Source organism: Sceloporus occidentalis, unplaced genomic scaffold (genome assembly GCF_023333645.1).
Source record: "Sceloporus occidentalis isolate IW3139 unplaced genomic scaffold, rSceOcc1.0.p SCAF_68, whole genome shotgun sequence".
NCBI lineage: Eukaryota > Metazoa > Chordata > Lepidosauria > Squamata > Phrynosomatidae > Sceloporus > Sceloporus occidentalis.
Window position 1 is genome coordinate 1,190,899 of NW_028317048.1, and position 15,788 is coordinate 1,206,686.

Genomic DNA, 15,788 nt, shown 5'->3' on the forward strand with positions numbered 1-15,788 from the left:
AAGCCTGGTGAAGATGATATGTTTATTGGCTAATTGAAATGTAATAGAGAATAAAAACTATTGTTTACAGAAATATAAACCAAATAATAATCTGGATTTTCTTCTATCTCCTTAGAATCAACTGTGTTTATACCCCAGTCCATCTTTAAAATTCAAGAAGACATTGGTGAACTGTTGATTCCAGTCAGAAGAAGTGGAGATGTGAATGAGGAGCTCATGGTAATCTGTTATACTCATCAAGGTAGGAAGATGTTTCTAACACAAAATATACTTTTTATATTAAAAAAAATGAATCTAAAGCAAAATGTAAATTCTTATTTTCTCATAACTCTTAATTTATTAAATAAACATAAGTATTTTTTATTAAAGAAAAGGTTGGAGGCACATAGTCTAGACACAGTAGTCCTAATAAAGCCATTTTCTTTTTTACAAAGCCAATTAATTTGCTGAAGTTCATGTTGTGGACAGATTTATTCACACTAACCAGTCATACTATACATATATTATATTGCAATAGATTAAGCTATCACATCAGCAATTTACAGTAGTGGGGCGATGAAAAGGACTAATAACATTAAAATTGACAATATACAATTTGACAATAACATTAGCACACGTTAAGACATACCGGTACAGAAGGAGAACAGAAGGAGAACAGGCCCTGCTCTTGCGAACTTAAAATTCATGTGTTGCACCTGTGTTATAAATAAAAAGAAAAGTTAGCTTTAAATTAAAAATGGACCGTTTATAATGTATTTTTTTTTGTTCTGTGCCTCCCAGACATATCAAAGTTTGACAAATTGGAAATGTATAATACATTCCAATCATGTGTTTTACAGGTACAGCTTCTGGAACGGTCCCAACATCTGTTTTATCATACTCCGATTACATATCCAGGCCTGAGGATCACAACAGCGTGCTGAGATTTGATAAAGGCGAGCAGGAGAAATCGTGCCGGGTGGTTATCATTGATGACTCCTTGTACGAGGAGGCTGAGTTCTTCAATGTCACTTTGAGTATGCCAATGGGTGGGAGGATTGGAGCCGAATTCCCTTCTGCTCAAGTCATTATTTTACCTGACAAAGATGACGGTAAGACCTTTACAGGTTATCATAACAAGACTCACTAACAAGTATAATTTGCATCATAGAAGGTGCGGGTTTCCTGCAATCCCATACGCCACCAGTTTTCAGGATATTTCATGGTTTTGTCTGAACTTTGGTGGACGAGGCATGTAGTTATAGTTTAATAATGGCCATTTACCTTTGTGCTTCTATAGCTTCGCATTATTGAAAACGTTTCCTCTTGCTTTCTCCTGGCAGTGTCTCCACACAAACTATATGTTTATTTCATATAAAGTATTTTAAAGTGCACGTAGTCCTTCAAGTCAGAGACACTTAATAATAACATGTAATGCTCTGGAGCGAATTGCACACCGGATAAAGATATCCGCATACATTATGGGCAATGTATTTTGAGATTATCAGATATTCATCTTCGGACATGGTGGGACATAAATTCTATTAATGATATTATACAACAACAAGGATCTGGGTAATAACTTTGACACAGTGCATATTTCTTCAAACATGGGCATGTCAAAGCTCATTCCTCCACCGCGTTATACAACCTACCCCTTACACATTCCCACCACATGGGTGCCATAGAACATTCTAACCCCTCTACATTATCTACTTGAATTGTATACATAACTTATTGCTCTTAATGATCTAGTAGAGGCTGTGGAAGATGTATAAAAAGTGTCCGTTTCTTCCTATGTATTGAGTGCAGGATCATGTAAATTGTATCATTTTAGTATCATGTAAAATGTATCATCAGTGGTGTATTTAATAGGGTAGCTCCTCCTGGTCTGGAAAGAAACCAAAATTCCCCCTTGACTGACATGTGAGGTTCTGTTGGTGAAGTCTGCCGGTGAAATCTCATACGATCAGTATTATATCACTAGTGCGAGGAATGCTGCTGGAGGGTTGGGGTTATCCTTATACTTTTATTAGCATACATTAGGATTACATTTAAGTTTAGAGGTTAGAGGAGAGCATACATCTGGTCATCTCCTCTTCTACACCTGTCATGGAAAGTTGCCAAAGGGAGTTTACCAGTGATTTGGACATAATCCTCATTCTACTCTTTAAAACATGCTATTGAATAAACAAAGATCCAGTACGTGATCTATATCGGTGTAACTATTTGAAGGGAAACGTAGTACATTGCAGAAACAGCAGTGAATTTTTATAATTTTCTTAACTCAAATGTAAAGTCCATCAATAAATACAGTATAAATGTTGTAAAAACTATAGGTCAAAAATAAACTACAATGATATTGACTATTTATGAAGGCAAACCAATGACAATTTTGGAGCAGCATATTTCACATGTGAAAAAACACTCTGAAATGTATTGTGTTGATGGCTCTTTAAACTTTTTTTCGAAACTGGATCATTACAAGCTAGCAATAATCAGATGTATAATCCTCAAACTGCAACAATGGGTAATTCCCCATACCTGCAACAATGATTGATCCAGGGCTAGTTTTATGGCAAATATTCTTATTTCATCTCCCTCCTAGAACATCTAATACATTATATTTTAGATACACTGGTAAGGATGATGGTATGTATTTTAAAAAAACACTGAAATACATGAATTTGACATCCTCTTAAAATTTTTGGCATGCTCGTGAGGCATATACTATGAAGCCATCTACATGCTGCAAGCTAGAGTACATTTGCCTTAAAAAAAATTGTCTGAAATCCACAGAAACAGAAATTGTGGAAAAATAATAGGGGCAGAATTAAATGGGAATCAGCGCCTTGAACAATTTAACAAAAAGGGAAGGATAACTTAATTTGGAGGAATAATCATGCAGTTCTCAAGAATAGAACAATATTGCGATGGCTGTTCCCATGGTATACAAGTAAGGTGTGCCTCATACATATACACTGGCGTAGGTTCATTTAGTGGATTGAACTGAGAGATCTCCTTTAAGGAGGGTAATTTAAGAAATGAGCTGTTCTGAAATTAAATGAGGCATGGATGATGGGGAAATTAAATAAGCAGAGAATGTTTTGAAAATCAAGCAGAGGAGCATACAAGTGGAGGAAAGATAGAATAATTGAGATATTTCTTATATGTGATCACATGCTCTCCCACTGTTCACTGCACCAGCTAATGTATTTCCGTGGATGTATATATATATATATATGTCTGCTTAAAACAATGTATGGAAAAGTAGCAGGTGTGTATATATGTATGGTACATAAATATATCCAAGGATAGCTTAAAGTATCCATAACATTTATCCTGATGCTTGGCAGGATGATAAATGCATTAAAGTGCGTTTGTAGTTTCCACAAACTGATGACGTGTGAGCTAATTCACTCTCTTCAATACCACGATAATTTCTTCGTGACTTATACTTCAACTCAACTCCCACTTGAATGTATCCTACAAAATCAGCAAATTGCTCAATCTCACAGAAAAGTGAATCCCCATGGGGGAGTAGAAAGCTCAAGCTGCCATAGGGATGATATTAATTACTCAAAATGACAAAAGAAATTGCACTGCTCATTAGAACTGGCCAGTGAGGTGTATGCTAGAAAAACACAATTATTAGTAATATATACAAAAAACATAGAGGCAGCAAAGACACCGCATGCTTAAAAGGGCACAGCTCAGAATAATTTTACTCGGTGTCAGTAATGAGGGGTAAAGGGCAAAATGAATGGTCGATTTGTAAGAATGTAAGTGCACCTCCCTGGTAATGGGAGTGGGAGTCAGCTACATCAATCAGGGTACCGAGTGCAGCAATGGGAATGGAAATTGGGAGTCATTGATAAAAATGATCATGATGTAAAGCAGACATAATTAGGCATTTCTAGTGGATTTGTTTAAGTTAGGATATGCTTGACCTGTGAAACCAAAAGAACTTATGACATCACTGCAGATGAAAGGCAAATGTTATTTAATTTCAAAATATTGTTTCTTAACGCTTTCCTTGTTTCAGCCAGTGAGCTGTCACTAATAGTTTCCTTATCAAAAGGTCTTGAAAGAAGTAATCTGCATAAATGTATGTCCAATACAATCTACTAACAAACATTACTTCAAAATATTTTCCTACCTAAACCTAAAACAAACAAAAAAATCCAAAACAGGAAAGCATACCCGAACATCCTTAGAAAAACAGCTTCCTTTTTCTGCTTCTTTTTCCGCAACTCTGCTTCTTGCCTGTTGTCCTTTTTCTTGGTCCGTTTCTTGGGCCTTGGCGCACAACCACAGGGACAACTACCCACACGATTGGAGGAATGGGTCAGAGACGTTCCATGTGATATGCACAGAATAATGTAGGGGGATTCACGGAGAAAGAGGTGCAGAAACCTTCTGCATTATTGTGGTCTCGTTGATTACTTATGCAAAAGAGCCATGGCAGGCACCAAGGGGGCCAAATTCTCCTCCATTCCCCGAATTGGAGAAAGGGTGTGTGTAGAGGCTCCAGGTTGTTGCGGAACTACAACAGAAGGCCAAGATAACAGAGTGGATAGTGGGAAGAAGCTGGCCAAGAAAGAAGACATCATTTCATCTGAGCCAATAGGGCAGGAAACTAAATTTGTTGTCCAAAAATGAATGGACACAAGTCTATTGTTCACAAGTCTATTGCTTAGCCTGCCTCTGTGTTTAGTTCAGTGGCCTACTTTCCAAGATCACACACAAGAAGAATCCAGTGAGTGTCATGTCATGTGAAGAATCACCTACAATAAGGAGGTGGTGGGGTCGTTGTTCTCTGCTCATTTAATGTTATTATGATTTCATACGGCGTTCTGCCACATTTTACTGCGTATGGACAGTCCATGCAGTGCTGTCCCAAGTATATAGCATTTGCTGGGGAATCTGACACAAAAGTATATTTTCCCTTCAAAACAACTATGCAATGAAAAACACATTTTATAATCATTTCATGAATAAAGGTAGACAATATAAGTGTAGTAGATAAATGCAACAGCCTCCCATCAGAACAGGTAGAGGCTAATACAGTAAATTAATTTAAAGATGCATGGGATAGGCATAAAGCTATACTGAATCTAAGACAAACTAAAGACTCTACATCAGGAAAAATAGGCTGACTAGATGAGTGAAATGTTTTTTTTCTTCTAACAAATGCTATGTTTCTATAAGGTCACAAAGTTATTCCCTGGCCAGTATGAATTATATTAATGATTAGTTTGATTTAAGAAGGAGGGAGGGAGAGAAATAATGGAGCAGGTGCACATTTTACTATCAACCCTTTTCAATAGGTGGAAGTGTGCCAAGGAAAACAAACTACCAACAGAAATGTTGGCAAACCTTAAAGATAGGGAAACCCAAGGACGGCTTTAAGTATATTTGAATGAACATTTGTTATGTGAATTACAGTGTCAAGCACAACACATGGCATTAGTTTGGCTGCAAGACAGTTCTATTTGTGAATGGATAAGCTAGTTAATTCCTGACTGGAGATGTGTTCTGTGTAATATACTGTAAGATCAGGACATGCCTTCACAGTGGCTCTGGCCAGTTTTTTTTTTATCAATCTAAGTAGACATCTCAGAGTTAAGGCAATTGTGTTAATTTAGGATGTTCCAAGGGTTCCCATTATTATTCCTCCGCATTTTATTTAGAACTTCAGGGCAGGAGATTGATTGGGTAATTCTAGTTCTGCCACATTTAGAGGCTACTCCAGACATTGAAGGGCATAGAAATACATTGTTAGAAGTTTGATTTGGTGTTTAGAGGGATCTGGAAACCTGTAGAACGGAACTATATTCTGAGATCTCATAATTAAATAAGAGTATTTGGAGATGAACAGTCAACAATTATATTGCTAAGAAAAACATGTTTTAAAAAAATACACCATGTCCCTTAAGCAAACAGCCAGATCTCTTCTAGCACATCGCTTTGTGAAGATGTTACATGCAGATATTTAATTGCATTACCTGGATACAGAGATACAGAGATACAGAGATTAATTTCCTGTTTGATTGAACAAGTTATGCCAACAATGAAAAGAAGATGAAAGGTGCTAAGATTACTGCCTGGGACCTCAGAAGCTAATTTAAACCACATCAAACAAAGTGTCTCTGGCAACGTAACAAAAGATTTTCACTCTGAAACTATAGACAGACTCCAGTAATGACCTTCAGTTCAAAATTTAGGCAGCTCATTCTTGGTTTGGCAAAAGAATGGCTAATATATTTTACCAATCAGGAGCGTTAATCTTTTAAGTTGAAACACAAACGAAAGCGCAGATGTCCGACGTGAAGATTTTATTCTTAATGGATTCTGCTTCAATTAGTCTAGTCGTGGAATGTAATGTATATGTTTCATCGCTTGCACTATACATAGAACTTAAGTGGTTTACAGTATGTTAATCTACTTTAACCCATTACGTGTGGACTGGTACTTGTTCCAGGCCACTTGACTTGGCAAGTGGACAGCTGCTTTGTATTGCTTTAATTTCCGAGGAATGTGGAAGCTGTGTTTGCCAAGATCTTTTGACAGCAGTAGCAATGTTGGGCATGATTGGTTTGGTGATATCTTGAGTTAGTTGACTGGGTTAAAGGTAGCTTCTCCACCTTTTTTTAGGTACCCTAGTCACCTCTGTCTTGGTACAGATAGTAATGTGAAATTATTATGTTAAACTCATTTTGTTTAAAAAGTATTTCACAGAGTAGACAAACCTATGGTTGAGGGGCTTGTTCATGATGCCCAAAGCTGCCCTACTTTTCTTAGTAAATATTGAAAGACAACCAGATTCATATTATTAGCAGGCAAAGCTATGGAACAAGGATAAATCTCCACTAGCATATCAAATTGCCCCTAAATGGCAGTCCAGATCAAAAACAGGTGAATTACAGAACCATATACAACAAGAAGCAGATCCCAATATGTAACCCCTCTATTAAGTGAGGCACAAATATACCAGTGCAAAATACCTTACCACATGTGACCACATGACGACTGCACAAAAATAAATGAATAAATAATTAAAGAGGAAAATCAATGTTTGTTGGTGACATGCTTTGGGAACCTCTTTAGGTAAGATGAGCAAGGGGTCCATATCTGGCCTGACCCATAAGAGGACACTAGTGTTTGTCTGGTCTGTTGGCAGCAGCAATATAGAATTAAAACAGCAACCGTATGCCGCCGTCCAGGACTCTTTACTTATGCTTGAAGAGCTTTGTGTTCTTTTGACACAAACTTGAAGTTGGACACATTTCAAAAGGAGCATTGGCACAGCCTGACCCGGCCAATCCATTGTGTGTTTTAGGGTATAGAATGGATTGCAGATGAAAGCTGGCAACTATAATCCATCACATTATAAATATATCCAGTACATTATTGAAATGCTTTCTGTACCTAATTATAATGTATCTAGTTTAATATATAATATACATATATATATATAACTATTATTATTATATATTTTATAAGTGTTTCTCTGTAAATGTAGAAATTGCAATGGGAAGGGCACATTTTTATTTGCATGTACAAGATAATTTGCTCTGCTTTCTTCAGCACCACCTTACAAATTGGTTCTAAAAAATTAAAGGGTAAAGAGAATAACAAATTACTCCAGAATACTCAAGATCAACCTGGATTTTCAACTATATATTATATTTAATTTATATGTTTTCTGTTTTATTGTTCATATAGTAGGATATGGCCATTAAAGCAACGTAACTTTCTCTTTTGGATGCAACGAGGGAGGAAATGGTGGTTTTATGATTACATGTTGTACATGATAAGAGGCTAGTTGCTTTTTGTAAGAAAATAAGAACAGGATACGAATGAACAAAAGAAAGACTTTGGTTCTTTATCACGGTCAATACAAACTGCCTGGCTTCTCAGTTTACTAATTGGCTGTGCTTTAAGCTGGTCCTTCCGTCCTGTCTTCGCCTACAAATCTGCTTTATATGCTTAAAAAAGTTTTTTTTTTTTCTCCTGTATAAAGCAAGGTCATTAATATTTGAACTTTATTCATTTAGACAGCTTAGTAGATTAAAGTTCTGCCTCATCTGTGGCCACATTCATTGTATGCTGCTCCCTTTGTGATCCATGAAGGCCAGTGCTACTCTATACTAATCGTGGATTTTAAACTTCCCCTGTAGATCTGCTAAAAGAGCTTTCAGGAAATTAGCTATGAAACAGAAGTATGAGTTAGGTACTGGGTTAATGTTTAGGTTGAGCAATCTCGGAAACGTATTTGTAAAAAAAACAAACAGGAATTCAATACCTGTATAGTGTCTGAATTTCGGGGTACATTGCGGGACCTTAAAAAGGTTTATCAAATAGCTAACTTTACAAGCTGGAAATAAAATATTACATACATCAGCGTATCTCTGGCACATTAAGCTAAATGTGAGAAAATCCTACTTTACAGAAAGAGTGGCAGATAACTAGAATAGATTTCTAGAAGAAGAAGTGCAAAGTAAAGGAGTCCAACAAAGCTTGGCATGTGTATACAGCTATCCTAAAAAGTTTATAGGCGTTATTAAGTAAGAAGTGACATTAAAAAGGGCAGACTGGATGAACCAATTCGACCAACTAACCTCTTCTATGTTGAAACCAAGGGGACCTAGACCATAGGACTAAGCATTACTTAGTCAATGGTGTCACTTTAGTCTACTATATAAATATCCTTTGATCTGCCTGTTATTGAGCAGATGGCAAATAAGGCATGAAAAGCATGACCACTTCACATTGATAGACACGCTCAACTGTATATTTCCAGCAAAGATCAGCAATTAAATTAGCTACATGTATACATTTTTACCTACTAACCTAATACTATTTCAAAGAAATGTCAGTTCCTATATGTGGAATTAATATATTAATTATGCCATACATATTGAAAGAGAGTAAGAAAGCAGAAAATATCTTCATATGTGATGTGCCCCTACACTGTGCTAGAGAAAAGTGATAATATGGGTAGAAATAGGTCCTGTTATAACCAAAAACACACAAAATTACAAGTTTTAACAAACAAAGGTAATGGTGTTATTTTTTTAGCTGACTTTTATCTTTAAAGTCAGCTAAAAAAAATATGCGTGTATGTGAGTATGTGACTGACTATACTGTAAAAAAAATAGTTTTCTGAGTTTTTTAGTTTTTTCTTTTTTTCCCCTTTTTAACTGCTACCTAACCCTAACACAAAATTTAACCCTACCTAACAAATCCCCCACTAATTCACCACCAACCGTTCTAACTATACGCAATTAAATAAAATAATAACACAACCATGCATGTCAATAGTCACATTGGAAACATTCAAGTATTTAGTATTTAGTAAAATGGTGAATGTGCATATGACATGTATTTTTTTCATCTAAAATTTGGTTAATTAAACTAAATTACATAGTACTTTTTTTTTCCCTTTGAAAGAAAATGTACAGTTTGTTACTTTATCCTATTTTTCCGAATGTGGCATGTATATGAACTAACAGATATTGTTAATCGCTAAAATATCTCTTAAAATGTAATGTTGGATTCATGTTATACAGTTCTTTCATACCTGCTATTGGGTACATAGCTGATTTAGTTAAAACACCTTTATACCAAGAGTTTTATTATAGTGTACATCACAAGATTATAGAAACGCGTAAGGACATACGCACTAAATATGTCGACAAACCCAGTAGGTAGGTTTCATCTAATCTTTATCAAATTCCCTAAAATCCTAGGTCACGATTGAAGTCCTGTTAGCTGCCGCAGTCACGCATTAGTGTATTAGAACACACATGCTTTTAAACAGATGGTAAAGCTCTTGTCACATGAAAGCATATATTATATTGTCAACTTCTAATGTAGTGGATCTCCTTTCATACCGATTTGGAAAGCAATTCATGGAACTTACTATGTGAACCTCAAATTGTAAATAAAAGCCCATCCTAATTGTAAATAGAGCCCAGGCATACTCTGCTGACTAGCCCCTCTAAATATATTTTCTGTAAGGTTGAGACGTACAAGAGAGGAAACAACCATATAAGATCTATAAAGAAAAATACATACGGTATATAAGAAAAATGGGGGGTAAGATAGGCCGGGGAGATGGAGGCTGAAATAGAGGATGGGCCATGGCAGGACATCAACAAGTTTCCAAAGCAAAGATTAAGAAAATGCAGGGGCTGACGTCTTAACCCCTTAATGACAAAGCCCATACATATACGAGCTCAAAATGCATTGTTTTCAATGGGTTTAGGGACCGCCCATTGTCCTTAAGGGGTTAAAGGCAAAAGAGTATGTGACTCTGATCCAAGCAAACAATGTGGCCACAAACTATTGAGTCTTGTCAGAAACTCCTTCATTTCACTAATCTTCTCAAATGCCCCTAGATATACTAATATAACTGACACCAATCAATCCCCTTCACACATAAATCGTTACCACAGTACACCGTGTACCTCTTCCAGTCTTCATTTATTTCATACTCAACCTCTCTCCCCCTGCACACTCCACACATTTATTCTCCCTTACCCTGCGTGGCGAGACTACAAAACAGCACAACATATTTGTGATATTATACAAATATCAAAAATAGTGAGTTAGCTTCCACCAATGCATCAATACACTCTTTAATGAAATGTACAGTATATTGTGTTTTACCGATGTTCAAGTTATTTAACTCTTGCTATATATCTTGTACTTTCAGCCCGACATGGAAATTAAGTGAATAATGTTAGGAATTTACAAGATCTGACGGAGTCATGAATTTCTTTTAGAACTTAGATAATAAGCTTATATTTATATATACATACTCTCTTGTGTTGGCACCATCCAGCTAAAACAGCCAGAACAGATAAAGCAGGAATGAGAGTGAGATTCTTAAAGTACAAAAAAATGCAAGACTTCCATTATATTTAACTCCTCCTAAATTACATGTGTGTTTACTTTAGTAATTTAGCTGTTCCAAGCATTAACGACATTGTATGTAAAATGATATTTTAAACTTCCAAACATCAGTATGAAACAATTTCTTCTTTTGTATGCATTTCTTCAATTTAAATATGTAAATGTTTTATGATATTTAATTAAAAATTATTTCCTATAACAAATTGTAGCAGGTCACCTGAGTCAGGGTCGTTGCTCGCATCTTGCATATGCTTAGGCTCGATTCCTGTCGATTCATGTCCCATGGTCCTTCAATTGTGAGCCTGGAGTGTTCCAGCTTAAAAATCAGCATCATATTTCACTGTCCCATCTTTTTTCCAAGGTGTTAATGTTTGGGTTGTGAACTCCTTATATCAATGTTTCTCAAAGTGGTTCCCAAGCACTACCAAGGTCTTGTTTTTACCCCCATCCCTACTGGGAGAGCATTAGAAGTCTTTTGTACGATTTTAGTGTAGCGTCCTTGTTTATTTTTTAAATTTTCAGTATTCTTTTGGAGCTTCTACCAGTGTTATATGAAGTGGCATACATATTTATTTTCTTGCACATGATACTCTTGTCTGTGGAACCTAACGTCTTTTTGGCTTCCAGGTTCTCTACCTATCCTGGCTTTTTTTCTGTCGCAGCTCTGCGGAATCGGCCGGCGCTTTATAAATAAATATAATGTAATGTATTTAACCTTTTAGATTAGAAATTTTAGAAATGGGGTCAGCCCTCAGCCAACTATGTTTAACCCCTTAAGGACAATGTGCGGTCCCTAAACCCATTGAAAACATGTAGGGGCTTTGTCATTAAGGGGTTAAACGCATACCAATGGCATGTTTGTAAAGGGTATCGTAGGCATAAAAGTAAGTGTCATTGTATTTAATGGTGGGAGACTAAGCTTGGACCAAACCAACAACTTGTGTTGCATATCACGAAAAAGACACTCGGGTCTCTAAATGTGTTAGCCCTTACTTTGTACACTGTGCTGCCTTTGGGCTCAGTACTAAACAATACAAGTTATGAATGAACTTATTGTGTGAGACCGTGTCAAATGCTTTAGAAACTGATAAGCTATATTGATTTAAGATAAGTGATATATATACTGTTTCACACATGATACAGTAACAGAGAACGCTGCCTATTTCATAAGGTGCATGTTTTTAGGTTTTAACATGCGATGTTACAAATAAACATTGTAATGGTTGTTAGCCGGCCGGGCATGTTCCAGTGTTAAACCAATTTAGTGTAAATTCTGGATACAGTACATAATGAGTCGAAATCTCTTTCTTCAGAACCAGCTTTCTACTTTGGAGATATTGAATATCACGTTGATGAAAGTGCAGGATTCATTGAAGTACGGGTATGGAGGACTGGCACCGACCTTTCAAAAACGGCAACTGTAACAGTGCGTTCACAAAAGACAGAGCCCGTATCAGCGATAGGTAAGCCACCCATAGGTATTTACGCAACCAACTAAGGCATTTAGAAGATCTTTTAAAGAAGATCTGCCACTTTCCTAAATACCTAATTTAAAACTTAAGGAAAGTTAACAAACTTATGTCATGTTACCAAGCAAAATTATATATATATATATATATATATATATATATATATATATATATATTAAAGTTTTTCTAACTATGAGTTATCCACTAAACAGCTTCACTCATATAAAATAGCCCAATATTTTAAAATCAATTATCACTAAAGCAAATATATAGATTGAAAACCAAAAATTACTGACTTTAACCACAAAATATAGTCAAGTATTGTGACAGAGATAATGCTCTTGGTGTAATATAAAACTTGGTGGTCACAACCACTTGTCTTTTCAGCTGGCATAGATTACGTGGGTATTAGTCGGAACCTGGATTTTGCTCCTGGTGTCAACATGCAAACATTTCGTGTAATCATCCTGGATGACTTGGGACAGCCAGTATTGGAGGGGGTAGAAAAGTTCGAGCTTGTGTTACGCATGCCAATGAATGCTGTCCTCGGCGAGCCAAGCAAAGCCACGGTGTTTATCAATGACACTGTCTCTGACTGTAAGTACCCATAATCCCTTTTTGATTTTACATGTATTGAAAAACTTCATTTATTTTTAAAATATTGAAATTATCGAAGTAAAAATATGACTTGCCACCATTAATTGTATATATTTATTTTTTTTGCAAGATAAAAATATTGACATCAAGTTCTGGACACCATAATTAGCATTAAATATCACCCAGCACAGGTTTAAGTCTGACATATTGCATTTGTAATGGTTTTACAGTGCCAAAGGTACAGTTTAGAGAACCAGTGTACACAGGCAATGAAAAGGATGGACAGATTGCAGCAATGGTGTACAGGAGCGGTGATATTAATCACAGGTCTACGGTGCGCTGTTACTCACGCCAGGGGTCCGCACAGGTGATGATGGACTTTGAAGAGCGTCCAAATACTGACAGCTCCATAATCACATTCCTCCCAGGTAAATGTTTGTCTGTCTGGTTACCATTAATCTGCAGTAATATATTCCAATCTAAAAGTCAAGTGTATATGTGCATATTGTTTTTACAGTATGTATATATATATTTTTTTTTTTTTTTTATTATTATTATTATTATTTTATTATTAAACAATTAGGTCCAGAGATCTTTTATTTTTTTTATTAGAACTTGTGTTAATTAAGGAGTATTGAGAGAAAAAACAGTATGCGTGTATTTCAAATGTGCTTTACAAGACTATTAAACCATTACCTAAATATTGTTAAAATAATTTATATTCCTTGATAGGTACATGTTCATTGCATTCATACACTCAAATCAACATCCCATGCAAATTCTTCTTTTCATTCCCTTTGAATATTGTTAACTTATTATACCTTATGAGGTTGTTTAAGATATTTGAGAGAAATTCTAACTCTATAATGTGCTGTTTTAGCATTACCTAAATTCTCTTCTTTCTTTATAAGCAACTCAGACTCTTACTGTAATGGTAAGTTAATGTACATTTAAATTTATAAATAAAAAAATTGACACAAGATGGTTGATTGCATGTTTTATGCTGCTGCTAAAGTCTATATCACATATTTTTTAACTTAAGTTAATGTTAACTTAAAGTGGTAGTGTTTAGAAATGCATTAATATTGCTATCTTTTATATAGTGTCAATAGTTTTTACAGAGCTAGAATGAAGAAATAAAGGATGTTGGAGGAATTTGTAGAATTTTAGATTATGAAACACAGTGCTTGCACTCTGCAATATATTATAAGGAATATCATCCTCACTTTTTATAATTAGTACACACCTTGAAATAAATCTCAAGAAACAAGTCATTGGATTACATTGTTTGTTTGAAAATACACTAAATCTATGAAAAACTTAGGGGTTTTTTTTTTTTCTACCACTATGCGTTTTTCATTAATTAAAACATTCAAAACAATAATTTTGTGGCCATTTTGTTTGGTGAGTAAAATCATTTTTCCAAATTGGATTTCAGGGGAGGCAGAACGTCCTTGCATTCTGAAGCTGATTGATGACTCTGTTCACGAGGACGAGGAAGAGCTGCGTCTCGTTCTTGGCACTCCAAAAAGTGAATCACCATTTGGCGCCTCCATTGGTGAACTAAATGAAACCTTGATCAAGATCAAAGATGATGCAGACAGTAAGATGCTTGTAACGCTACAGATGGAATTTTGAACCAACGTAAGCATCATACCAACATTAATGCCCGTATTAATCTCTTCTATTTTTCAGAGGCAATAATTAAATTTGGAGACACCAAGTTTAGTGTGAGCGAGCCAAAGGAACAAGGACAGATAGTTGTTGTAAAAATTCCAGTCATTCGTCTGGGAGACACATCAAAGGTTTCCATTGTGCGTGTGCACACAAAGGATGGCTCTGCTACCTCTGGAGAAGATTACAACCCTATCTCAGAAGGTACACCTGATTTTATTTATAGTGTTCCAATGAAAACTCGCAAACATATTAAATGTTCGGCAATTGCATTCACTTTGTGATCCAAGAAATTGGGCCATAGGAAAACACAAAGATCACAACATATCAGTCATGTCCCGGGCTTATTTACAGAAGAGATGGCCAACAGGTAGTCATCTGGTTGTTTTACACTACAACCCCCAAAAATGTCAGCCACCTCTGCAGCAGCTGGTGAGCTATATTTTAGTTTACGCTATATATTTACATTATCCAGACAACTACATTATATTATATTATCCTTTTTTTAATAAAACACTAGCGTTTTTCATAGTTCTACTACAATGGGGAAAGTGATGGTTTCGTGTCAGAGAGTAGGATAGATTTTATGCTTCTTTGAACAAGTTGTTTTTTAGTTATTGTTTAACCCCTTTGCAACCAATGACATACAATGACATACGTCCTGGAAATTTGTCCCTAGAGGACCAAAGATGCTGGTAAAAAAAGAGAGAAACTGTTCCATGTCATCGCATAGCAGATCCCTTGCACTTCTGTGCATGTGATCATGCTACAGCCAATCACATGCATAGATACAGTCAATACATTTTTTTAATGTTTTACCTGACCCTAAGGGGTTAGCTTTTAATGTATAATTTTAATGCATATTGGGTAGTTAGTGTTCTGGGGGTTCATTAGTGGGGAATAGGTAATAATAGGGTAAGAGTTAGGTTTAGGGTTAGGTAGACATTAAATATTTAACATTTATACTAGCTGTGGATAATTTGTATACCTGTAAAATTTTGAATTAATGTGTTTTTTAGTTTCTTTCATAAAAAATAAACTTTCTTGTTGCAAAAATGTATATGTAATTTGAGTGGGTAAACTAAATAAGAAAGAAGCAAATCATGGTTGAAGAAAATTGCTCTGTGCCTATAGTGTTAAAAAGTC

At 35.6% G+C, this 15,788-nt stretch overlaps 1 protein-coding gene across 1 annotated transcript in view; it reads left to right on the forward strand.

The window, feature by feature from the left end:
• Positions 1-15,788, forward strand: part of FREM2 (FRAS1 related extracellular matrix 2) — a 74,688-nt gene that overhangs the window by 37,430 nt on the left and 21,470 nt on the right. The window contains exons 5-11 of the mRNA XM_089493907.1: positions 116-241; positions 840-1,091; positions 12,216-12,365; positions 12,759-12,968; positions 13,199-13,396; positions 14,407-14,571; positions 14,664-14,846. Of these exons, the coding sequence (XP_089350033.1) occupies positions 116-241; positions 840-1,091; positions 12,216-12,365; positions 12,759-12,968; positions 13,199-13,396; positions 14,407-14,571; positions 14,664-14,846 (1,284 nt within the window). The remainder of the gene's footprint in view (positions 1-115; positions 242-839; positions 1,092-12,215; positions 12,366-12,758; positions 12,969-13,198; positions 13,397-14,406; positions 14,572-14,663; positions 14,847-15,788) is intronic.